Source organism: Protomyctophum parallelum (genome assembly GCF_964188405.1).
Source record: "Protomyctophum parallelum genome assembly, chromosome: 15".
Classification (NCBI taxonomy): Eukaryota; Metazoa; Chordata; class Actinopteri; order Myctophiformes; family Myctophidae; genus Protomyctophum; species Protomyctophum parallelum.
Genome location: NC_139710.1, coordinates 17947267 through 17971982, shown reverse-complemented (window position 1 = coordinate 17971982; position 24716 = coordinate 17947267). Strand labels below are relative to the sequence as shown.

The 24716-nt window shown below is 41.1% G+C and overlaps 3 protein-coding genes across 3 annotated transcripts; 2 read left to right on the top strand and 1 right to left on the bottom strand.

Annotated features, from left to right (window-relative positions):
* Positions 1 to 142: 142 nt before the first annotated feature.
* On the bottom strand, positions 143 to 13369 carry ostf1 (osteoclast stimulating factor 1). Its single transcript, XM_083784240.1, has 10 exons — positions 13230 to 13369; positions 8251 to 8297; positions 8013 to 8063; positions 6555 to 6618; positions 6279 to 6332; positions 6021 to 6128; positions 5450 to 5499; positions 1819 to 1897; positions 1583 to 1681; positions 143 to 1387 (listed from the first exon to the last, which is right to left on the bottom strand). The coding sequence occupies exons 1-10, from the start codon at positions 13261 to 13263 to the stop codon at positions 1329 to 1331; spliced, it is 645 nt and encodes a 214-aa protein (XP_083640366.1). The 5' UTR covers positions 13264 to 13369; the 3' UTR covers positions 143 to 1328.
* A 473-nt stretch (positions 13370 to 13842) lies between these two features.
* On the top strand, positions 13843 to 18882 carry nmrk1 (nicotinamide riboside kinase 1). Its single transcript, XM_083784241.1, has 8 exons — positions 13843 to 13937; positions 14034 to 14082; positions 16046 to 16136; positions 16305 to 16353; positions 17218 to 17374; positions 17492 to 17563; positions 18114 to 18220; positions 18442 to 18882. The coding sequence occupies exons 2-8, from the start codon at positions 14054 to 14056 to the stop codon at positions 18528 to 18530; spliced, it is 594 nt and encodes a 197-aa protein (XP_083640367.1). The 5' UTR covers positions 13843 to 13937; positions 14034 to 14053; the 3' UTR covers positions 18531 to 18882.
* Positions 18883 to 20373: 1491 nt separating this feature from the next.
* LOC310872390 (gamma-glutamyl hydrolase) lies at positions 20374 to 24605 on the top strand. The gene is made up of 9 exons (XM_083784239.1): positions 20374 to 20681; positions 20848 to 20962; positions 21173 to 21223; positions 21424 to 21508; positions 22333 to 22471; positions 23059 to 23165; positions 23650 to 23743; positions 23890 to 24027; positions 24475 to 24605. The coding sequence occupies exons 1-9, from the start codon at positions 20570 to 20572 to the stop codon at positions 24591 to 24593; spliced, it is 960 nt and encodes a 319-aa protein (XP_083640365.1). The 5' UTR covers positions 20374 to 20569; the 3' UTR covers positions 24594 to 24605.
* Positions 24606 to 24716: the final 111 nt, after the last annotated feature.

The following is a 24716-nucleotide window of genomic DNA, read 5'->3' as shown; positions in this document are numbered from 1 at the left end:
CCTGTACTTATACTCCTGTAGATGTGGTCAAAATGCAGGAGACTCCTGCAGGAGATGTGTGCCCTCAGCCCTGAACATTACACAATAAAACGGCATTTGGTTTATTATAAATTCCATTAGTATCCATGATTCAGTTGTACAATGACATTTAAGAAAATTGTTTTATTGCATAGTTTTAAACAGATACAGCACTTGGATAGAAATGTAGAACAAAACAACTCATTGGGGTCAGAACACAACATTCCTCACATTCACACAAATATACTGAAAAGAACAGTAGGCCCATTCAATCCTTAACCACACTGTACAATGGAAGCTTTAGTGACATGTGGTTTAGAAAGCAGCAATTGATAAATTCGTTTCATTGATAAATAGAAACAGAAAAAAACTCCCAGAATGTAAATCAACCCACAATATATATTTTTTACCTGGGCACATCTCCCAATGTCCAATTTAAAAGATGTTTTACCCATGATCAATAATACACTATTCTAATGGAGTATTTTATATGTTAGACATTAGCAAGCACACAGTACATACAGTCTTAAATTAGCCCCATGCCGTTAACGGTGCCCACAAGATATGATCTCTAATTGATTGCAATCATATCTACAAGCAAGCAGAGGAAAACAGGTCCCCATCGGTTCCCATAGCACATCCCAAATGAGAGGGGTGTTAAATATATTACTTTGATTATAATCCGTGATCCGTCCCAATTATTCTTTCATCTATGCAATGTCCTGAGGTCTGATTTACAAACATGTTGCTTTTAAAATTCCCACGTACATTAATATATGAAGATTCTGTATATCTTATGCCCCAAAACCAAATACAACCATGAAGGAATGCAATCTACTTTGGACAAATCTCCTTTCAGTCCTTGACTGCATTATATTGGTGCCCCATTTATACATAATCAAACCATTTTTTTCCCTGTCTAAATAGGGTAAAATTAAAAAACATACACTGTTGGAATGCATGTCTCCAAATGATAGTCCTCCTCCCACTGCTAGAACATCCACAAACACCCCCATTTCCATCCCTCTGCCCACGGTGTGCTCCGGGGAAAGATCCTTGTATGTGAAAATGCACTTGGCTTTGAAGACAATTATATAATACAAAATAAAGAAAAAGGCACTAATTAAATGCTTGTGAAATTCACATCGACATGGGGCAGAGGCCTGACGACTGAGCAGATTACAGAGCTAGAATGGAAATCAAAATCCAAACTCAGATGAGAATTCCATTCTAGATTTGTAGCAAAACTACATGCTCTTGAGCTCCCTGAACTGAACGGATGACAGTGGTAACATTTCAACATGAACAACTCAGTCTGAATCCTCATCATCCAGGTACTCCTCTGCGTTGCTGTGGGATCGGGTGATGTCTGAAACACAGAAAAACACAAATTCAAAACAAAGTTAGTGTGTGTGTGTGTGTGTGTGTGTGTGTGTGTGAGTGAGTGAGTGAGTGAGTGAGTGAGTGAGTGAGTGAGTGAGTGAGTGAGTGAGTGAGTGTGTGTGTGTGCTAATCTCGTTAGTGAAGGATGCAAGGCTGCCACCTGCTGCTGGCTGTGACTTACTGCTCCCTTGTTTCCTTTTGAGAAGTGAGGCACACTGGGCGTTGGTGGCCATCTCAAGAGCTAGCTTCTTCTCGTTGTTCTTAATGTCTGTCCTTGCATCTGAAACACACAGATTTAACACTGTATACCTGGGAGCTATTGTGCTGTTGAAAGACACAGAACACAGGGTTCTGAAAGTGGTACATGCACATTGGTGTACTAAAATATATAATGAAGCTGTGAAAAGGTATACTCACTCTTATTCAGCAACATCTCTACTATGTCAGAGTATCCCTTCCAGGCAGCAGCATGCAGAACAGTGTCTCCAAGTTTATTCTGAAACACAACATATTTAACATTTGCATGAATCATCCTCATTATCACCATTACAATGAAAAATGAGCCTCAGTGAAACTGTAATGTCACATCATTTACAAAAGTCATGGAATATCAGGGAATTTAGTGGGTCTCATTTTCTAAATTCCCTAGATATTCACCACCAAAGCCACTGCCTTAACCTGTGGTGGCAAACATGCCTGGAATATGCAAAATAACTACAGTACAGAGACGGTGTCATGAGAGTCAATGACAGAAATACTAAATGTAAAGTATGCGCTGATGGAAAGAAACACCCCTGTATATTTATCAAGAATCTTGCTGCTTGTCACCTGTACAACTTTGCAATGGGCTGTCTTTCTAAGCCACATTGTTCCTATAACCCGAACTGTATGAGCATATAGCAACTTTGCAAAGAACTGACTTTCTAAGCAATATTAAGGGGCAGGCACAATGCAATTGACTAATAATTGGTGGTTGTTTTTAATGACTGCTAGGCATGGTCTCTGCAGAATATTATACTGTATATAAAATAAATATAATATATTAGCAATATAAAATACTTATAAACAAAGGGAGTCTCCCAGCACGCCACAGCCCAATAAGGCTAAGCCGGTGCATCGCAGGGGCAAGGAGAACAGTTGCAGAATAAGGGATAGACAGTTAAGACACTGGAGAAGCTGGGACAGTTAAAGCTTTTTATTCAGGTGCTAGTAAGAAATGACTGACGTTTCAATCTTTCTCAGAGTCATAAGTGGCAGCGACTAGGGAGGCATTAGGGAGGCACACAGAGGTAGCGAGGGCTGTGTTGTGCTCTCAATGAGCCAATGGCAGTTGGCTCTCTTTTATACGGTAATATTCTATACGGTAAATAGTTCCCGGGAGGTCCCTGGCACTTCCAGACCCGCAGGAATGCGCCCAGGGTGCCGGCCCGGTTCCAGCGAGCCACCCCGCGTCCGAAACGGTCTAGAAATGACAGAGTTACGGTGTGGGGGTCCCCAGGTGGTCCCCGGAACATCCAGACCCCCAGGAACGCGCCCAGGGGGCCGGGCCGGTTCCGGTGAGCTGCCCCGCATCCGAAACGGTTGAGAAATGACAGAGTTACCGTGGGGATATATATACAGTTAATATGTATGTGTGTGTTAGGCTGCACAACAGTGACACTTGGTTTTGAAAACCAACCAAATGCTATGTTCGTGCTCAGACACAGCCAGCCAGGCAGGCACACACAAAGCTACTTAATGAAGTGGTTGCACCACTTAAAAATACTGTACTACTGTACTATACATACTAGCAGCTGAATAAAAGGCTTTAATTGTCCAAGCTGCTCCAGTGTCTATCCCTTCTGCATAAAAATGTATACTCTGTATCAGTGTTGGGGGTAACAGCGTTATAAATAACGGCGTTACTGTAACAATACTTTTTTGGGGGTAACGGAGTAACCCACCGAGTTAGTTTGCACTTTGAGTAATTCGTTACCTACCGGTAGTTACCTTTTCCAAAAACAATGACGTTACTAGTTACATTTAAGACCTTATTTGTATGTACAACTACTCATGTCATTTATTTGCTCAGAAGTCCTTGTGGAAAAGACTATGTTGGAAAAACAACACGTGCATTAAAAACGCGTATTGCAGAACACAGTAGTACACAGAGTACAATCAGAAATGGGGTTGAAAAAATCCCAGTGGCACATTATTCCAAAAAGGCACAAACACGATGTCTCTACTCTTAGATATTTGGGAATAGAACAAGTGCATTTCCCAAGACGAGGGGGAGATATAGATAACCTGTTATTAAAGAGAGAGCGATGGTGGATACATTTTAGAACCATGGCACCCGTAGGACTCAATGAAGTTTGATATTAGGCCATTTCTTTAGATTCAGCCACTGGAAGTTTATAATGTATTTCATAATGTAGCTTTAATACTTTTTCTGTTTCTCTTTATGGTTTTTCAAAGAGAAAACAGATTTTTGATTGTGGATACTGTATTAATGTCCCAAAAATTAGGGGGACCACATTTATTTGGCCTTAGAGCCAATGGGTGTTGACATTGATATTGTGTTTAAAACGTTTCTATTTTTCTACTTTCATACACTTACTAAAATCATATCGATATAAAAAATAATAATGTATATTTGTGCACTAACTTTGATAATGTGAAGAAATGTTTGTCAATCATGTTTCTAATCACTTGAAATTGTTGGAGCCACCCCACAACACCAGATTTTGTCCACACTGTATAAAATGAATCATTTTGTGTTCTCATTTATACTTGAAAGACCAATACGGGTCGAAACGTTGTATGTCCTGCCTGCTGTGATTGTGAATAAATTTACCTGGAGCATTACAAAGTGAGTTGCGAGTCCTTGCTTTTGTTCATGGTTTTTCTGTTTTTTTCTGTTCCATTATGAAAAATAATCCATCCGACACATTTGCGCAGTTTCCTGAATGAATGAGATCGGTCAACGGAGAAGTGAAGGCTGCAAGCAACACCATTGTGTCACACAGTGTTACACGAAGTGACCCATATGCTTTGCAGTCTCCGGATTCAATAGGTCATCACTTTAGGTGTGACACACACGGCTTCATGTTTACATTCCGTTGTCACACGTGACGTGTGCGAAATAACAGATTGAGAGAAGATGAAGAGTTTATCCTTTCATGGCTGTGGAAATATCTACACTATTTTTGGATTCATTGGAGAAAGGACGAGATCAGCGTCAATGCAAATTAGGCATGGTAAAGCAGCAAGCCCAGCAGCTCCACAACACACAACACTGTCTGGTAGGCTGCACTTTTTTTTTCTCCCTCCAGGGTGGGTTTTAATTGTCGGCAACGCAAAATAATCTAACAAATTACTTTTCTCAGAAGGTAATCTTGTTACATAACATAACAGGATTATTTTTAATGGCAGTAATCCAGTAACCTAACACTGCTATGTATATGCTAGTACTCAAAAAGAAAGTACTCCTAATCAATCAGGAAAGGGTTTTACCTGTGCAGTGCACCTGCTTTTTTGTCAGCCGTTATTAATATTAGAACCAGGATTTCTAGCTGCACCCCTGGGATGCAGCCATGCTAAACTGTAAACTATCAAGTGTAATGCTCATTTACAGTTGAGAACTGCTGTAACCCAAGTCATGGCATGTAAGGTTTATTAGGTTCATTTTATCAAGAACGCTGCATAAAGATGTCCGCCTTGTCATTATTATCCATCCAGATATACAACTTTTTGTGACAGGCATACCAAAGGGCAACTCAAAGGTACAAGGCACACTTGTAAGGTCTGAGGAAGGGCTGCGGCCCGAAACGTTACCATTAAAGTAAAGATATTTTGGGAACCTTAATTGTTGTCATTTCTTCTTTATGACTTTATTTTGATCCAGCACCCAGCCTATAGGTATAGATGTGCGTGTCCTTTTTGACTGTTTGTTCAGCCTCCTCTAACATTTGTATTCACAGCCATCTAAAAGTGTGTGACAAATTAGAGACGCCACAACGTGGTTAAAACACGATATAGAATTATGTTAGTCTTAACTGGTTCTAACCTGTTGGTTGAGCTCCACATTGGATTGGCCCAGTAACAGCTCCACCACATCTGTCACAGTAACGAACAAGAAACAATTTACTACTTTACTTAATGGCATGAATTGTCATAAATATGATGTAGGAAAGGAATGGTGATGAATCACAGTCATGAGTTACAAGTTTCTGTTTCCAAGTTGTGCTCGCCTCATCTATAGTTAATTTGCTAATTGCTATCCGTCAATAACGGCTTTATTCATTTAGTAATTCAGTTAATTATTCACATATTTATGCTCCAACGCAACATGACTAGCTAGTTTGGTGTTGGACATTAAAAACTCCTAGTTTGACACAGTTACATCCTACAGTATAACTATAATAGGTCTAATTATTTCATTCTGAACATACTGGGTTTATACCGGTATATTCTGAAAATAAAGGTCCATTCACACTGGACGCATTTTCCGTGTGCATCCAGCGTGCAACCACCTTAAGATCAACTTCAATAATGCTTCAAAGAGGTAACTGTTCCATCCTATCTGCATATATAATTGTTAAGTGTTTAATTATTATGTGGTCACAGTGGTTCATTACCTTTATGTCCCCCATGGCAGGCCCAGTAGAGGGCAGTGTTTCCAGCCTTATCCAATCCATTGATCCCCACCTTGTTCTCTAAACACTCCCTCAGCCAACTGAGGTTGCCTGAAAACACAAACACAAACACAAACACAAACACACACACACACACACACACACAACAAAACAAAGTAGGAAAAAAAGAGACTTGTTAAAATGCAAATGTCGTGGTGCCTCTACGACTGAAACATGCAAGTCTGGAGAAAGTCAGCTCACCTCGTTTGGCTGCCTCATGCATTGGGTTGTCAATGGACTCTGCCTGTTCAGCCACTGTAGGAGAGAGAGGTCAATGAATAAACATAAGAGTTTGTGAAGGACCCAAGATTGTTATTAAGGAGAGCCTCACTAGTCACACGAGTGGATGTGGAAGCACAATCAAATTAAGTAAAAAATAGTGATGCCAAGATTAATGTTGTTAACTGTCTGAAATAGTTTTGTGACCAACGTGATGATGTTCAAAACGATCTTAAGTTTTTAACGTCAACTACTCACCGTAGTTACTAGGGATTAGTCCCGTCCTTCCTCTGCATGTTCCCTTCCACCAATTACTGTCACTCTAAGGAGGGCAGACAGGCAGTGACATCATACAGACTATACAGTGCTATTGTTTCTTACACACTGAAAGATTGTGGGAACCAGTGATGCGCCATCCTGTGAGAGGGTTATCTAATAGTCCAATAAACAGGCTGTACACTTAAAATTATGGATTCACAAGATCTGGCATTTATTGATTGCCCACAATTATCCCAAATTGAATGGTCATGTGATATATACATGTGAACAGCAAAGACATATATGAAAGCAAATACGACCTGTTACGTCACGAATTCGGATTCGATCATATCAGTCCACAGATTTGGGGGCCCCGCGAAGCACAGGACAGAGAGCTGGTCTATCCTGGAGAATTCTGGCACGTCACTCTCTGTCCTGACAATATATACAGTAGCTATCTCTCACTCCCTGAAGTGACCTTGCATGCGCACCGCTCAGGCGGCACACTCTGAAAGTAATGGTAACTGCTTGAATGGTCTACTTTACCCCACCACCAGCAATGAAGAGTAACAGAAGCTGAAATATGCATGCCATGGTGGACACAATAGGAAAGAAAGACGTGAAGAAGAGAGACAGTAAGACTTAGCCTGCAGAGAAACAGAAATAACTAGAAAAAGTGCCCTTCTGGGCACAGGTCTCCACCAGGTTATCCACAGATCCGTGCAGTTAGAGGTAAAAACACTTTTCGGCCAGTTATAGCGCCACCTTGAGGTTGAGTTGAAATTGTTCATGTGGCATTTTGTCCTCGGCCTAGTGGGAATGTGGGTGCACAATTTCACGGAAATCACGCAATGTGTTCATGATTTGCAGCATTTTGTTTGAAACTGAGCACTCCTGTGAACTTTGGAAGCCAATCTTAACCAATCAGGATGGAGTGTGAGAAATCTGAAAGACCGGTTTGGTTGAATGGCTCTAGAGAGACTGTGTACCAATTTGCGTGATGTTTGGACAAAATCTGTAGGTGTGCTGTGCAAAAACTTGTTTTGCACAAAGCGGCCTCCTGGTGGCGCTATAACAGGCCGTTCTGGAAGGTTTGGGGCAGAGGTTCATCGTTGGCATCCAGGGAGTGTGTGTGCAAAATTTGGCATCGACCGGGTTAACGGTGGCCGAGATTAGCTGCTAACGGACACACACACACACGGACACACGGACGGACGGAGTGCAAAACATACTCTCTCCCATGCCTTCGGCCTGGTGGAGACAAATATGACATAGCAATGAGACAGAACATGAAGGGGAATGCTGAATTTATAAACTGTCGAACAATGGTGTTACGTGCCAAAAAATGGAATCTACATTGTGACCTTGAAGATGTGTTATTCTCAGCATGTGACCCTGCCTTTAGACATAGTATGGCTATACTATGGCTAAATGATCTCTGATGGATGTCTGACTTACGGTGTCAGAAATGTACAAGATGTCTCCTTCTTCAAAGTACAGCTCGTCTGGCTGAGGAACCAAAAATAATCAAAGGTTTGGTCAAACGGAAAAATGGGAGTGCCAACTGTTGCAAGGATTTGTGGGTAAATTTGTACATTTATGTACAGTTTGGAATTCACCAATTGTATTAATTAATAACTAAAACAATATAAACTATCAGTTGATTTATAAAATGTAAATGACAAACAAATCTTACCGTTCTAGGATCAAAAGTGAACATGGCTCGAAACACCTTTACCTGACCTAGAATGAGTAAAAAAAACATGACAGTTGTTTAGGGGTACAACAGTTAGTCTTAATTGAACAAAAAATAATTGATATATGCCTAACTTTGGTATGTCATAAGCAAAAATCGTAAAATGGTCTGTTATAGTGCCACCATGAGGCTGATTTGAAAAATGTTTAGTGGGATTTCGTCCTCTGCCTAGTAGGAATGTGCATGTATAATTTCACGGAAATCGCACGCTGTGTTCATGATTTGTGGCATTTTGTTCTATAGAGATAGTGTTAATACTGATTTGTGTGATGTATGGATAAAATGTGTACGAGACTAGTAATGTAATAAAATGTGTTTATCAAAAAACGGCCTCATGGTGGTGCTATAACAAGCCGTTCTGAAGAATTTGGGGCAGAGGATAGTCGTTGGCATCCAGGGAGTGTGTGTGCGGAGTTTGGCATCGGCCGGGCAAACAGTGCCGGAGATTAGCTGTAGTGTATGCGGATGGACGGACACATATAGAGGTTATGCGTGTGATCATACCCGGAAGTTATGCAGGAAAGCCTACTAGTGACAAAAAAAACTACCAAACAGAAAAGTCCTATCTGATTGGATTAAACGACTTTAAACAACATTAATGCCACTTTGATTTTGCCACTCACTTTATGCATGTGCATAGTGCTGCATACCCTCTATAGTATTTGCGAATAAATACTAATTTGCTAAAAGATTAAAAATAAATAGATTTTAAGCCGTATTCTTGATTAGTCAATTATTCGAAAAATAAATTGATGCAGGGGCACGGTGGCACAGTCGGTAGTGCTGTGGCCTCACAGCTAGAAGGTCCTGGGTTCGATTCCCGCTGGGGACGCTGTGGGCACTGGGGGCGTGTTCCCACCTCCGCGGGTATAGGCACTCATCAGTGCCTATACCCGAGGTGGGGTTGGCGAAAGGGTGTGTGGAGTTTGCATGTTCTCCCCGTGTTCCCTAGGGTAGGTACCCTCACAAAAACATGCAGTAATCCTGGTCTCTAAAACTACAGCCAGGGCGCCTGATGGAGGGGAAAGGAACTGGTCGGGCCAAGGAAATCCCCTCCCCCCCCCCGTCAGGTGAAAAGAAGCAGCTTGGACTCCTCATCCATAGAAGGAGGCATGACTCATGAGGTCAGTCCGCTTTCGGTGCATCCCTACTAGTAATGTAATGAAAATGTAGAATAATGAGAATGTAGCACAGCACAAGCGTAGGGACTCAGGCACAGGCCCAGTCAATTGAGATCTTGCCCAGTCTAGCTTCTGAAAAACGTGGCCTAAAAAACTAGAAAAACAACTAAATATAGCCTACATTGGCAGCCCTTCACCCCCTGTGCATGCAAATATCTGTTAGTAACGAACCACAGCAAGCTGCCTATGTTTTTTATGGGATCCCCATTGGCCGAAGTTGCGCTACCATGGAATGCCACCTGAGTGGTTGTGGCTGAATCCCTCTTTTATCCATTAGTTTTTCTCCTACAGACCATACAAGTAGGCCTAATATAATTTGTGTGTGTGTGTGTGTGTGTGTGTGTGTGTGTGTGTGTGTGTGTGTGTGTGTGTGTGTGTGTGTGTGTATAGGGAAAGTACTCTGGATTTGTAAAAAGTCAGCTATTTTCTGCAAAACATAGATGACTGTCACTGTACTGCAGTGGTTTTCAACCTTTTCAGGCTGTGCCCCGCACCCCCCACCCCCCCAGTTTCCACAGATTAACTTAACGTGTTTATCTGTCTTGTGAGGCGCTGTGAGCTTGTAGATCGGCTATTTTCACAATATTTGACTCTTTCTTATATTATTTGCCTAGAATAATAACAAGGCCAGTGCTTCTTGCTGATTTTTTTTAATGAGCTGATTCAATAAATCTATCTATCTACCGGTATCTACTGTATATTTGGTCTAAAAACTGTAGCTCACTAAATCTTCAATTTTGGCCTTACTTAGCAACCCGTTACTAAATGATTGTATCCAACAGACTCCCCCAGTGTTCCAGAATGAAGAGGCCGTTTCTAAAGCGGCTAAGCCACTAGACAAGCCTGGCTCTGTTCAACACAGCCAGCCCAGCGAGGCTACTCGACAGGCCTAGTCCTGTAATTCTCAACACACAGAGGCCTGTGCTGACTAGCCCAGCATTTTAAATGCTCAGGTTCTCTTTCCCTGCCCATCTATACAGGACAAGCTGAATCCCAAGAGGCTGCGGTGTATTTTCTTTGCATATACAGTAGTTATTTTCCCCCTGATGCATTCATATTTCAGGACACTTTCCAACAGCACTATTTTGGGTCCCAGAGATTGCTGACCTTCAACCCAAAACCCCAATCTACAACATCACTATCTAGACTAAGGCTTGCCTCTCATAGGCCCCATTTCCACCAAAAGAACTTTGGTTCAAGAACTGGTTCTGTTCTAGATTCTTGGAACCATGGTGCTTTCATGGAAACAGTGGCCATTTTTTGGGTTCTGAACCCTTTTTATTTCCCATTTTCAGTGGAAACTGGTTCAATATTAGGCAGGGAAAAAACAGAACCAGTTCAATCCTGGTGCCTTATTCTGCAGCCTTGGGCCAATAAAGAATTGGTTTAGAGCTTTAGGCTCAATCTTTCCCAGAATCCATACCAGTGGCCAGTGGGTGTGGCTTCTTGTTCACTCTTCAGAGACCTGTTCCACCTTAGATTTGTATATGCATGCAGCATAAGCCTCATAAAGATTTTCCAGAGACCAGCCTGTAAAAAGGTTGTTACTGTATTACACCTAAGCTACATCAGTCAATTTATTCAAATTCAAACCAAGATATCCAGTGTTGAATGTGTGTATGTGCATTGTGCATGCGTTTAAGTGTGTACAAGCCTGTGTTAAAGGGGTCTAAGCAAGACCCATCACAACGGGTAGCCTATTTCAAAGGGGGCTGCTGCTAAAGATTGCATAATTCGGGGTGATAAACCCGTATTAAAAAGGAATGTGTCATGTCTACATTTTTGATTTCCCTTTCCTTTCACCTGTTGCCTGAACATTTTCCAGTGAGTGAAACATCAAATCGAGACTAAAGGTTAGCCGCAATTTGCAACACTTATAATGGGATGAATCTAGAGTTGCAATACCCTCTAAAGCCTCCATTGACAGCCCATTGATCCAATTTGAATTAAACAACGTTAAACTCACGAACATTGCGGCTGTAGGGCAAGCTTTAATTATCCTCTTTCAATCTGCAAAGCGTTCACAGAAATCCACCGTAGACATGTTATGAGCTACATTCTGTCAAGAAATTCTGTGCAGGTGATTATTTTTAAGTGTTGCGGTTTTGAAGCGCTCGTCGAAGTCACTGAACAGCCTTGTGTACCACCCGTTTCAAATTGGCACATAATGCTAGCCTGGTGAATAAACCAGACCGAATCAGCCGTTGGCAAAAAAGAATTGCCTGCCGGCGGATTACGGTCTGGAGAGGCTCAATTGTACGCCCATTTCCTACACCAGAGAAATGGGGCAGCCAATCGGGACACGGTATGCAATATGGGCGGGCTTTGGTACAGTGACTTTCAATGCTTGAGACCTTTGACTGACAGTAGCTCTGACCAATTGCGTCAAAGAGAAAATGTTTCAACCCGCCTCCCTGGAAATGAAATCCAAGCTGAGCCTCCCCAGACTAATATCCCGCAGTCCGTGCGATATTAGTCTGGTTTATTAACCAGGCTAACATAATGCAGGAGGCAGCAGCACGAACTGTTAATAAAAATGAGTGCTTCCAAACTCCAACACTTACACACACAAATATCATGGCACGGATACTTTCTTAGCAGAAAGTAGCTAATAACATGTCTATGGTGGAATCTTTGTTTGACCGTTTTGGCTGCTCTGAAATTCTCTCTTCCTCGACTTCCCATTGTACCGCCTCCCGCACCGAGAGTGGCTAGCTTGAAGCTGCCCGTCCCTACATTCCTGCCTCTCTCAGCCAAAACGGTCAAACAAAGTTGTTAAAAATACTTAAAGGCATCTGCTCCAAATGAAAATTCTTCCACGTTTCCGTTGTCTCCTATAGCAGCGTTATGCATCTTTGAAACATCTCACCGAGACTCAAGCGGGCCGCAGCACGGCCGCAACAGAGGGTATGTACAGCTGTGTTCTATTGTGTGCTTACGAACTTAAAAGGGACCTTACGTAAAGCGATCGTCCAAATTTCCACCCTACATCAGGCAGCCAGCCATCTGTCAAAAAGACACTAGGGAAATGAATGAACATGCACACCTGTTAACATCACCAAGTAAGAGGGTCTTTGCGATTATTGATGATTTCTTAAATAGTGATGAGAGGCTGAATAAAAAAGCAAACTTGCAAAACTGAGATGCCAATTAACTTCCATCGTGGCCATATCATTTGCCAGTTAGTACACAAAGTATGATGAAGAATCTGCTGAGGCAAACCTGCTGCTCATTATAATGTACTTATACATCAAGGGGGGGTACAGGGAGCATGACATGATCAGCTCCCAGGAAGCATGACTGATGCCACTGCAAACCATATTGATTAATCAGCACTTTTAGCCTTTGTCCCTCTCCATCGACCTGCAGTTTCTCTGCATGGATGATGGTTAAGGGGGAAGTCGGTCGGTGAGGAGGCCTTTGGCTGAAACTGTCTGAAACTAGTGGATTTCTGGTTGCTATTGCTTGCTATAATAATAAACAACGTTGCTGCATTTATTAACTGAATCAGGAACTAAACAACCAGACAGCTTCTGTAGAATATCGACTACAGGATGATCAAACTCGTACAGACTATCGACTGAAATGTGTCAAAAGTTCGCACCGACTGCCACCCTCCCAATCCATCAGCTTTGATATTGGCTGCCAAGGTGTGTTCACCGCCGCACTCAGCAGGGAGTAGGGACCATTGTAAAAAAGGGAGAAATCCATCACAAAGTATCGTAATTCTATCCTTACCTGGCTTGGCCGGCTTCGGAGGAGGTTTGGACATGATGCGAGTCGCAAAATGCAAGTTATTCTACAGAGAAACGTCGCTCGGCCAAGAAGGCTCTCCCAGTCCCAATGAGGAAGTTACTCTAGTCAACAGAGGCTACGCGGAAAGGTGTGGTACGCATGCGCAAGGGAAACTGTCACAACTGAGCCATTGAATCTAATGATGTACTGTCTATTCTATTCTATTCTATTCTATTCTATTCTATTCTATTCTATTCTATTCTATTCTATTCTATTCTATTCTATTCTAGTTAGGCTATTAAGTAGATTACTAGAATACTACTTTTCTACTTATCTAGTATTCGACTCTAGTCTGTGTTCCATACAATAATCGGAAATTCAATTGTTCATTAGTAATTAAGTAATAATAATAATAATAATAAAACACATAATACACGTGTGTGTGACATGTGTGTGTGTGTGTGTGGGGGGGGGGGAGGGTCACTGAACCGTGAACCCAAAGATATGCGTGAACCAACCAATGTTCAAAGTTTATTATTATAACTCTATTTACCACATATGGGGGAGGTCCAGACGTCAGTGACGTGACGTGTTTCATCACATTAGTAATGTTAGCGAATCACGAGAAACTAGCGGAACAGCAGAGGACACTAGGACAGTCGCAAGTCGCAACTTAATTCCTTGGCTAGTAGAAAACTGGTAACGCGTGAGGTTAGTAAACTGGTGTTGTTGTTGTTAAAAATATATACCTGTTTATCAACGTCATTCAGACTCACTCTGTTGTCACCTTGCTATCTCTTCACACAGAAGCCACTTTAAGCTGATCAATGAAGACGTTGGTTGTTGGCATTGGGGGGTAAGCATGCAAGGCTTGCAACTGCAAGCATCAAAGCATGCATGGTCACTTATTGTCTCCACCAGGCCGAAGGCATGGGGAGAGCGTATGTTTCGCAGTGCACTCCGTCCATGTGTGTGTGTGTGTGTGTGTGTGTGTGTGTGTGTGTGTGTGTGTGTGCGTGCGTGCGTCCGTCCTGCGTTAACCCGGTCGATGCCAAATTTTACACACACACTCCCTGGATGCCAACGATGAACCTCTGCCCCACATTTTCCAGAACGTCTTGTTATAGCGCCACCAGGAGGCTAGCCTCGATACCCAGGCTTTCATTTCGTCTGCACGAAACATCCAGGAGGCCGACTTTTGTAAAACACGTTTTTTTACTCCTCCAGATTCTGTCCAAAAATCGTAATCGCAAATCGTTACACAGTACTATAGTCATGTGCTCAAGACGGATCTGTCCGATATTTCATACTCCATCCTAATTGGCTAACATTGGCTTTCAAAGTTTGCAGGATTGGCCCGTTTTGAACAAAAAGCCTCAAATCATGAACGCATGCGTGCAATTTATGTGAAATCTTTCACGGATTTTCCTACTAGGCTGAGGAATATATCCCACCCTTTTCACATTGGCCTATTATTATAGCGCCAAAACACATTTTTGGAACAAAATGCCTCGAATCATCCAATTCACAATTGTCATCAAATGCGTAAGAAGAAATGGCACCCTTTTCACATTGGCTTATTATAGCGCCACCAGGAGGCCACAACCTGGCCTGGTGGAGACCTGTGCCAGAGAGGCACTTTTTCTAGTTTAATTTGGAATCATAGGATATTAGGATTTGAAATAATACAGGCAACTACACATCCAGTGCATAGTGGACACCAACTAGTCAATCCTTCACTACCTCCAGTCTCCCATGTCCAGTTTGTTATTTTTTATCACTGTCAGTCTCTCAAGACTGTCCTACTGACGGTGAGGAATATGAAATATTTCACCAGATTAATTTATATTAAACTTAAAGTACCCCAGAGAGGAAGCAAGCCCTTAGTGCTTTCTTTGGGTACATCCTCTTAGCAGCCAGGAGGCAGCAGCTCTTATTGAAATGTATAGGGCCGCCTAATTTCCTGTGCTTTTTTTCTGCAAACAAGTATTCAATCAATCAAACCAAATTATTGTACAAATTCCACCAACTAGCGCAAAATAATCTCCCATACGTTCCACTCCTGCTGTTCTGATGCGACATTCCAAACCCTATCCAGGTTGTGCAAGGACGCGCTGTGATTGGCCAGTCACTTTTATTGACAGCCTAAACCTAACCCCAAGCCAAATCTAACCTCAGTAAAACTAAACCTAACCCTAACCTCAATAAAACTATACCTAAACCTAACCTTGCTTAACCCTAACCTCAGTAAAACTATGCCTGCCCGGGGGCGTGGTTCTAAGCACAACCCAACTGGGGGGACCTGACCCCCAGATGATTAGCTTAATGTGCAAATGCAACATTGTTTTCTCATGCAGTAAACAAACCAAAATATAAGTGTATTATACAGGGTATCTGCACAGACATTTCTATAGTGACTGCAATTTCATTTATTTATTATTTAATACCAAATTGGCCATATTGTCAAATATTACGTAAGTAATGTTCAAATTGTGAAAATAGCTGATCTACAAGCTCATAACGCCTCACAGTGCGAGGCATTGTGAGCTCGGCTTCACAATATTTATCTGTGGAACTGAGTCAAACTAAATGTAATGCCTACATTTCATGCTTGTCAGGGTGGGGACTTCCAGTTCAAATCATGAATAATCAATGGCCTGAAAAGTATGGGAATCCTTGGTGAGTAGGCTGATAATCTCACCTCTCTGGTGAGTGAAGCTTGCAGGTACCCACTTGGCGTGCTTTACAAAACAAAGAGATAAACCATAAAAAAACAGGCAAATAATTAACAGGTTTACTTTCCTGTGTGGTCTGTCTAGGATGACTAATGGAGGAAAGTCAACCCTTTCAAGAGGTCTACACCAGCAAATACCCAACAGCTTCGTCATTGCACAGGATGCATTCTTCAAGGTAGCAGACCATTCCCACCACAAACCACAATACTGTACTACATGTGTAGTTTGGAACTTTACTGCAGCGATCTCAAATGGTTTGATCTTGACAAGTAGGCTAGTACCGTAGTACGGAATAATGATGAGAAAGTGAGCTCATGACCATTGTGGATTCTCTCATCTTTAGGATGATTCTGTGGTTCCCGTGGACAGCAACGGCTTCAAGCAATATGACAGTAGGCTGCTTTATCTGCCTATACGTGTCATTCAGTCAGTATATTACAATATGCAATAATCACGAGTTGTGCAATGCATCACGCCTATTATATCATGATTTATAATTTCTTCCCAATTATTGAATTCAATTTAATTCATTAAAAAAATCGGATTATTCTTAGATTGTTTTGATTCACTTGTTTGAGTGTGACTGTCACTCTGATTGTGATGGCAATGTCCTCACTCCCCACCATGACAAATGTTTGCCTCTAGGAGGTGTGTGACATTAATAGTGTAATGGGCCGGATGTACCATTTGGGGACATTGGGCACGTTCCCAGGGGTAGGATCCAAAAGGAAGCACGCACATCTCCAGAAATTCTACAGGTGCTGGTCCAAAATATATACGTACAATGAAAAGGAACGGATGTCCGCACACTGTTTGTTCAATAACGAACTTTCCTGGGAGCAGAGAAACAGTGTGCGGACAACCCTTCCTTTTCATTGCACGTTCCCAGGGGACCTTGGGCATCAGGGGGCCCTCAAATCACAAACCCAGCAAAGTGTTGCGTGCGAGCACTTTGCGTGGGTTTGCACGTGCATGTGCAGGGAGGCCCTTAGAGCTTCAGTGCCCAGGGGCCCTCAGAGGTGCTAATCCAGGCCTGGTAATGGTGATGTTATACAGTAATTAATTAATATTATCAACACTACATTTCTCTGACCTTTCACCAAACAAATTGCTCTGTAAATCAGTTCACTTTTTCTCTTCAAACCATTTGAGAAGGTCATAATCTATGGTAACATTTTACTGCACTAAATTGGACAAATCTCATTCCACAATCACCACAGTTAATGTACTGTATATTTGAATTATTATCTGATTAGCACTTGATGCCCTCCACATGGACAAGATGATGACTGAGGTTAAGTCATGGTTAAGAGACCCTGCGTCATTCCTGGCACAGCGAGGTCAGACAGCAACGTCAGTGGAAGAGAAGGTGTTCCTGCTCATAGTGGAGGGCTTCCTGATTTTTAACTTCAGGTAAATCAAGGAGTTTTCTGTTTTAACATACAGATCATACATGTATTTGTGAACTACTTTACTGTATTTTATAATATTATATTGTAACTTAATATTGTAATTATTTTACATTTTAAGGCCTTTGAATGAAGTAATGGACAAAAGATATTTCATGGAAATCCCATATGATGTCTGCAAGGAGAGAAGAAGGTGGGCATGATTTTAATAACTTTCTATAATTACCTTTAGAATACTCAACAAAGATTTAAGAAAGAAGAACAATAAATCAACTGCAAAATGTGCTCCTCAGAGCACAGGTCTTCGCCATGCAGGTCAGGTAGGTTATTGTGGTGCCGGCATATATGTGAACTTTGCCAATCAGGATGTAATATGAAAAAGAGGAAAGATCTGTCTTGATCACAACTATATAGAGACAATGTGTACTGATTTGCGTGATGTTTAGTTTAGACAAAGATCTGTAGGAGTAATATCAAGAAATGTCACTGTGTTTAGCAAAAATTGGCCTGGTGGCGCTATAACAGGACAATGTGAAAATGTGGCATGTGTTCTGTTCTGGAGTGTGTGGCTGTGCACAGATTAGGTGAGTGTTCCTGTCAGACTGACAGGGTGCAAATTGAGGAGATATTGATATGTTATACATAATGCAATGTGATTGCTTTGACATGAAGTTCAGGGTTTTCTTTATGGTAATGACAAGGAAAACAAACGTGTTTTCTCAGCCCCCTTCTCTGTTTGTCAGTTCAAGGGTGTACACACCTCCAGATCCCCCAGGCTACTTTGACGGACACGTGTGGCCAATGTACCTGAAGAACCGGCGGGAGATGGAGGGGATGGTGTCTGGCGTCGGTGAGTAGAGTAGAGGTATCTGTGGCTATATCCTTCTCGGAGGAATCCGAGAAGGTATGGAAGATTATGATGAATGACTCACTATGACAGATATTAGATGTTAAACTGCTGTTTACAACAAAATTACAGACAAAATCAACATCAGTGATGAAAGTGATAGTGATAGTTAGTTACTTTCAATAGTGAAAAATCAGCCAATAATATTTATCTCTCTTTTGTAGTTTTACTGGATGGCCTCAAGTCAAAGAAGGAGCTGATGGCCTCTGTGTTTGAAGATGTTACCACGGAAATAAAAAGGATGATAGGGTAGTTTGCGCCTTTGCGGGTCACAGAGGTGGGTCATAGTCTAACCCATTTAGGACGGGAACCCTTTTTGGTGTTTTTACCCTTCAGGACGGGGTTCTTGTTGCTATGTACAGTATATACTATAGCAGCATAACATTTTGGTAATTTCTGAATAAATATTTGAAGTTATTCAGAAAACTTAGGTCAGGAATTAGATGGTGTTTTTAGAATCGGTCTCAGCCCTGGAAATAAGTTTGGCTTTGTAATTTCTAAGATTGCTACTAGTTCCTTTATTATCTGCTGGCTCAACAATCTCACTACACACACATTGAGTAACTACTAGTAACAACAAGCTCTTTTTCTATTTTTGTTAAATCCAGATACCTTCCAGTTATCCAGACATCTTTTGATATTGTTTTAGCATTTGCAATACCTCTTCATTCATGATAACATATATTTGGCTGTGTTCTGTTTACAGAGGAAGGGTTGTATGTGTTGCCATTAGAAGGGTACTACTGATTAAGTAGATAGCCATAAACATAAAGGTCTTCCTGAATGGGCTTCTGGGAACAGAAGAGACGTTTGTTCCATCCACTGAGCTACTGTGTATGCTATATGCTGTTTACATTACATTATAATCTTTATTATTAATATCTGTCTTATTAATTTTAATCTTTGATTCTTGAATCTTTGCCAGATACAGCTCACCAAGTAAATGTCCACATTCATTACTATATTGCTGCTATTTATTATTAATATTATTAATAAGCTATGTATAGAGCACTTACCAATAAAGTTACATAGTGCTTTATTTATATAAAAATGAAATAATACATAATACAGAATAAAAATATGTGTAATAAAAACATTGAGAATTAAACTCAAACTTTCAACTACAGTATGTTTTATAGGTAGGCTTAGAGATAAATAATAATAATAAGGAAACTGTGTAACATTTTGACCAATATTTGTCTGATGTATTTGTGTTACTACACTGCAATGTTGGGATTTTTGATTTATGTAACATAAATTGCTGATTGAATATAAATTCTTGTTTTGTCATGTGATTGTATGGGGATGTGGGATTCACACTTTGTCAATTAAGAGTTCTGGGGTCTTATGGCTCTGTTACTATTGCCAAACAGTAACATAGTGAACCATGCATTAATCGGGTGGCCGGGATCCCTGATGTTCATCTGGGCTGTCTTTCTACTCCTCTGGGGTCCTGCATGGCTAGCACTCTAGTCCTGTATATCACGTGGTACACTGTTTTAATCGTCCTCTGTGGGGCCAGAACACTGCACCTGCAGAAGCTATAGACTATCTTGTCCATGCAAACCTTTTAAGGAGAAAGACCTTAACAACTGTTCCTTTGTGGTGTGACCAACTCATTCTATTCCCTCACCGATATGAACCCAGAGGACCCCGAAGCTGCTCATTCTCTCAACTGCAGTTCCATGAATGTGGAGTGTCCTCCAATGCAGCTTCCTGTTACATTGGTATTGTGTCTTATAATATGTTGGCATATTAACTGAATTTATCAACATTTTATACCGTAGTTGCCCTCGGGCTTGGAAGATTGGGTGATTTCTAGTTTATTTATTTTGTTCTGCTCTGTTTCAACTTGTAAGTAGGCCTATATTACTTTGTACTATAGGCTAGTACAGCCACTATAAACTATAGTTTATAGTGTCTTTGCACATTCTTTTCATACTGTGTTTTTTTTTGCATTGCTGAACAGAACTGCAGGAATGTGTACCCAACAGTATCGCCTACACACACCACACATCCGACCTTTACGCTACTTTTGTAAAACACAGGGTGACAGACAGGATCAGGCAGTTTCTCAAAGTGTTTACCAAAAGTACAGGAGATCAGTCAATGGAATATTATTGCTACATTGCTTACCGCTGACTAAATTGGATAGTACAGGCTTGCCATCACATGTTTTTTCCTCACTTCCCTTTAAACATTTCACACTACACAGCTGTACACAGTGTACACACTACACTTCCTACGTGCTTTAATAGCCGTGTACAGGTCTCATAAATACGGACAGTAGCCATGGCAGTGTTTGTGTCATTTTGTTTACTTTATTTTAGTTGTTGCAGTATGGCAGTGCCGATGAATCGCAACAGGCTGTTACCGACAGCTGTTAACGACAGACCGATCATTGGTAAGTTGCTCATTTCATGAATAATTTGTAGAGGTATTGTTGAGGTAACAAAAACTAATTTGACATGAGTGTAAACTAATGAAAACAAAGTGAGACTTTAATTTATTTGGTTGCTTTGTTGATCAAATGTGTTATCTTCTCAACACACTCCACTTGTATTACACAGGTATTTTGACTCAGATTGTGGTAGACGACGTGATGAAACCATTTGGGAGCACCTGTATATCTGCCTCCTATGTCAAATATATTGAATCAGGGGGAAGCAGAGTTATGCCAATCAAGTAAGCAAGCCTGTCTTGAATTTACATTGGCAGTACAATAACAGCCATAAAACAAGGCTACTACAAGTTTAACTTGCATTTCTACTGCATTGAGTGCATTCACGTGAGCTGCTGATTTGGAACAACATGTCTCTATAATTACAGATTGTAATAGTCGAGTCATATTACTGTATAGCCTACCTTCATTCCACCGTGTTATTTCTCCCACAGACTGACTCATAGCATTGCTGAATATGAAAGGATCTTCAACTCAATTAATGGGTGAGGAACCTCTCCCTGCCTATAGCATCAGCTATCTGTAATAGCTTACATGTGGCACAGGCATGCCAACTAAATCTTATTCTGTTAATTTATTAGGCTACTGCATATATATCTCAGTTTTTTCTCTTGTTTTTTAATTGGAATCTTGAACAGTAACAGTTTTGGACATGAGGTTTCTTAAATATATGATCTGTGTCTAGTCTGCTTCTGATTGGTGGATCATCAGACATAGAGACATCAGACTTTGCCAGGGTGGCAGGGGTCTTCTACAAGATGGCCCTGAAGGTAAATAAAATCTCTGCCAGTGCAGTCTGTCTTTTCTGCCTGTTTGACTGTCTGGCTTTCTAGTCCCGTTAGTGTCAATCTATACTTTTTTATGATCACATTTTATATATTTTATATAAACAAAAAAACAGGTTGTCTGTTTCCAGCAGACTAAAACAGCATGAATGGGGAAAAGAAGGGGGGATTCGAAAAAAAGGAAAAGAATGGGTATAAAGGAAAAGTAAAAACATAAATAATAATAATAACTAAAGGTAATAGTGCATAAGTTATGATTGAATCAAAAGCAAGGTGATCATGGTCTCACACACCAACCACCTGACAGGTATTATAGTAGCAGACATCAACCAGAACTCACAATAGATCCAAAACAAAAAGAGTGTCATGCGTCAAATGAAAGAGTCAAACTATCTGGGCCAACAAACATAAACAAATGCATACACTGTAGCAGCGAACATCCACAAAAGTCATAAAACACATACAACTGGGCATTTGTACATTCTGAATCATAAATGCATGCATACACAAATTACACATAAGGGAAAGAATGCAGGCAACAACCAACCATACATGCTCTGAAACTATAAATGCACTGGGAGAAATAAGTTTGGAATGACATTTATAGCATGAGACCCAGTGACTAGTTTCTCAGCTTTTATTCTCTCTAGAAGTTTGAGGAAATAGCCAGCACACAATGAATGAACTTTTCTGTGGTTTTATGTTCCTCTCATGGACAGAAACAACTGACCAAACAGGTCTTCCTCAGCCTCAAACCTCTGACATAAACACTGCACTGAAACCTTGAGGTGCTATTATGTGTATTTCAGGCCAATGATGCTGGAGACTTCTTCCCTATCTGGGGAACGTGTATGGGCTTGCAGTTACTGACTGTGCTAGTGAGTGGTGAAAATCTGCTGACAAATACCGAAGCTGAAAACATAGCACTGCCCCTTAACCTCACTGCAGGTAGGCACAACGATGCCATGTACATTCCATTCCCTCTCATGACATAGTTGTTGTATTTATACTGTATTTATATTTATTTATAATACTTTTTGAATGGTCTATTTGTTTTGATTTTGTGTAAAAGAGTGGCATGCAACGTTAACCAATTAAACCCTATATTTTATTGACCAGAGTCCCACAGGGGTCATCTGGCCCCCTCCTTTTTCCACATTACATAAATCGAGCGTGCTTTGGGTCAGTTTACGACCACATCACATGCCAAAAATGTAAACTAAAAATGGAATAACTGATTTGCAACAAAATATAAATTAGCCATTTTATCATTTTGAATGGAGCATTCGAGAAAAAAATGTAATGTCTGTAAAACTGCATATGCAAAATTATACCACATGGTGTCAGTAGTTGCTAATTCTAAAACTTGAGGGGAACTGGTAACTGAACAGAGACCACTTGTGTTTTTCCTTAGCCTCATGCTCAATATTTCCACTAGTCCTAATAAATAACATTGGCATTTGTATGGTAAATATCTGCATCTTACTGTATGAAAATCTCAACATCCTCCTTCCATCTATGATCTATCCCTCCAGAGGCCTATTCCAGTAGAATGCTTCAGGACTTTCCCAGTGACCTCATGAAGGCCTTGTCTCAGGAACCTCTCACGGGTAATTTTCACCACTATGGAGTCACCAAACAGGTAGATTCTTATGTCAACCGGCGCATATTTCACATCCCCTGGTTTGTCTTTGTCCTATTTGTGATCAAGTAGCATACAAGTATTAAGTAGCCTTGGGAAGTTTGGGAACCAACGGTTCCTGAACCACCATAGTGTAGGTCAGGAACTTGTTTCTGTAGCACAAGGCAGGGAAGCATTGGGTACCATTTAAAAAATCTTTGGTATGACTCAGCCGGGGATTGAACCCCAGCCTCCCAGGACGGACACGCCACAACGCCACTGAGCTACACATAGCCTACAAATGCAATAAATAGCATGAAAGGACATTATTATGTGTTATTCCAAGGCCTCGCAATGCAGAACAGACAAGTGCAAGTCATACAGTTAAATACTATATATTCATAACCAAGTATGCGTTCAACAATGGTGTGACTGCATTGTGTGATGTATATGACTTATTTCATCCTCTCGGGATACTGCATGGTTACGATGTTCTTCCTTGCAGAATTTCCAAGAAAATGAGAAGTTGCTAAATTTCTTCTCCATCCTGTCTACAAACATTGCTGAGAATGGAGCTAATTTTGTCTCAACTATGGAAGGTCACCAAGATGTTTTATCACTGTATTGTTTCACGTACAAATATATATACGTATATTAGTTGAATAAAATGTCTTTGTGCAGTCACACTTTGTAACTCTGCACGAGTGTACAAATGGAGTATTTTACGTGTGCTTTCCTCTTCCAGGTAAGAGATATCCATTTTATGGTGTACAGTGGCACCCAGAGGTGATCCGTTTCCAGTGGAATCCCAGAAGACACTATCCTCACTCCAAAAACGCTGTCCGTGTAGCCTCTCTTCTCGCTGAGTTTTTTGTTAACGAAGGTAAGGTCAAAATGGCAGGCCAAATTGTCCAAGTATAATGACGCTCTGGTAGCTCAGTGATAAAATTCCTGTCCACCACTGGAGGTCGTGACTCGTGGGTTCAAATCCACCGTGGTCCGTGGTGCATCCGGCTTTGTCGAGCGTCTACATGAGCACAATTGTCCCGTGTTCAGGAGAGGGAGGCCCGGTGGGGAGGGTTTATGTGACTGCATGTAATCCTATGGGCTGGGGCGGCACCTCTCAGCAAGGAGCGCTGGGCAGGAGGAGTAGGACAAAGGCTCTAAGTCCTCCCGGTGGGGGCTCCTCACTGGTAGGTGAGTCAGTAGTATACAACAGTAGTGACAACACAGAAATGTGTGTGAGACTATGGAGTCTGTCTGGGGAGGAATCAATTGGAATTATTACATTCCCCTTTACTTGCATTACTTCCATGTTCACTGTCTTTAGGTCGGAGAAGTTTGCATCATTTTGATACGCCTGAGGAAGAGGCTGCTTCACTGATTTACAACTACACTCCTATCTTCACTGGAAACATCACAGGATATGAACAAATATATTTTTTCTGAGATCTTAAAGTTGAATTTAAACCATGCTTTGTATTGAATAAAATTTGTAACTGAAAACCAGTTTCTGCACCACAACTCTCACCAGTCTTTTAGCCATTTAATGCTGCAGCTTGATGTCAATCA

Coding starts and splice junctions, on each gene's coding strand:
- LOC310872390 (XM_083784239.1), top strand. CDS start 20,570: ATGGCAGTGTTTGTGTCATTTTGTTTACTTTATTTTAGTTGTTGCAGT. Junction 20,682..20,847: donor TAACGACAGACCGATCATTG/GTAAGTTGCTCA, acceptor TGTATTACACAG/GTATTTTGACTCAGATTGTG. Junction 22,472..23,058: donor GCCCCTTAACCTCACTGCAG/GTAGGCACAACG, acceptor CTATCCCTCCAG/AGGCCTATTCCAGTAGAATG.
- ostf1 (XM_083784240.1), bottom strand. CDS start 13,263: ATGTCCAAACCTCCTCCGAAGCCGGCCAAGCCAG. Junction 5,500..6,020: donor CTGCCATGGGGGACATAAAG/GTAATGAACCAC, acceptor TTACTGTGACAG/ATGTGGTGGAGCTGTTACTG. Junction 1,898..5,449: donor ATGTGGAGCTCAACCAACAG/GTTAGAACCAGT, acceptor GTTGTGTTTCAG/AATAAACTTGGAGACACTGT.
- nmrk1 (XM_083784241.1), top strand. CDS start 14,054: ATGAAGACGTTGGTTGTTGGCATTGGGGG. Junction 16,137..16,304: donor CACAGGATGCATTCTTCAAG/GTAGCAGACCAT, acceptor TCTCATCTTTAG/GATGATTCTGTGGTTCCCGT. Junction 18,221..18,441: donor GGGGATGGTGTCTGGCGTCG/GTGAGTAGAGTA, acceptor TCTCTTTTGTAG/TTTTACTGGATGGCCTCAAG.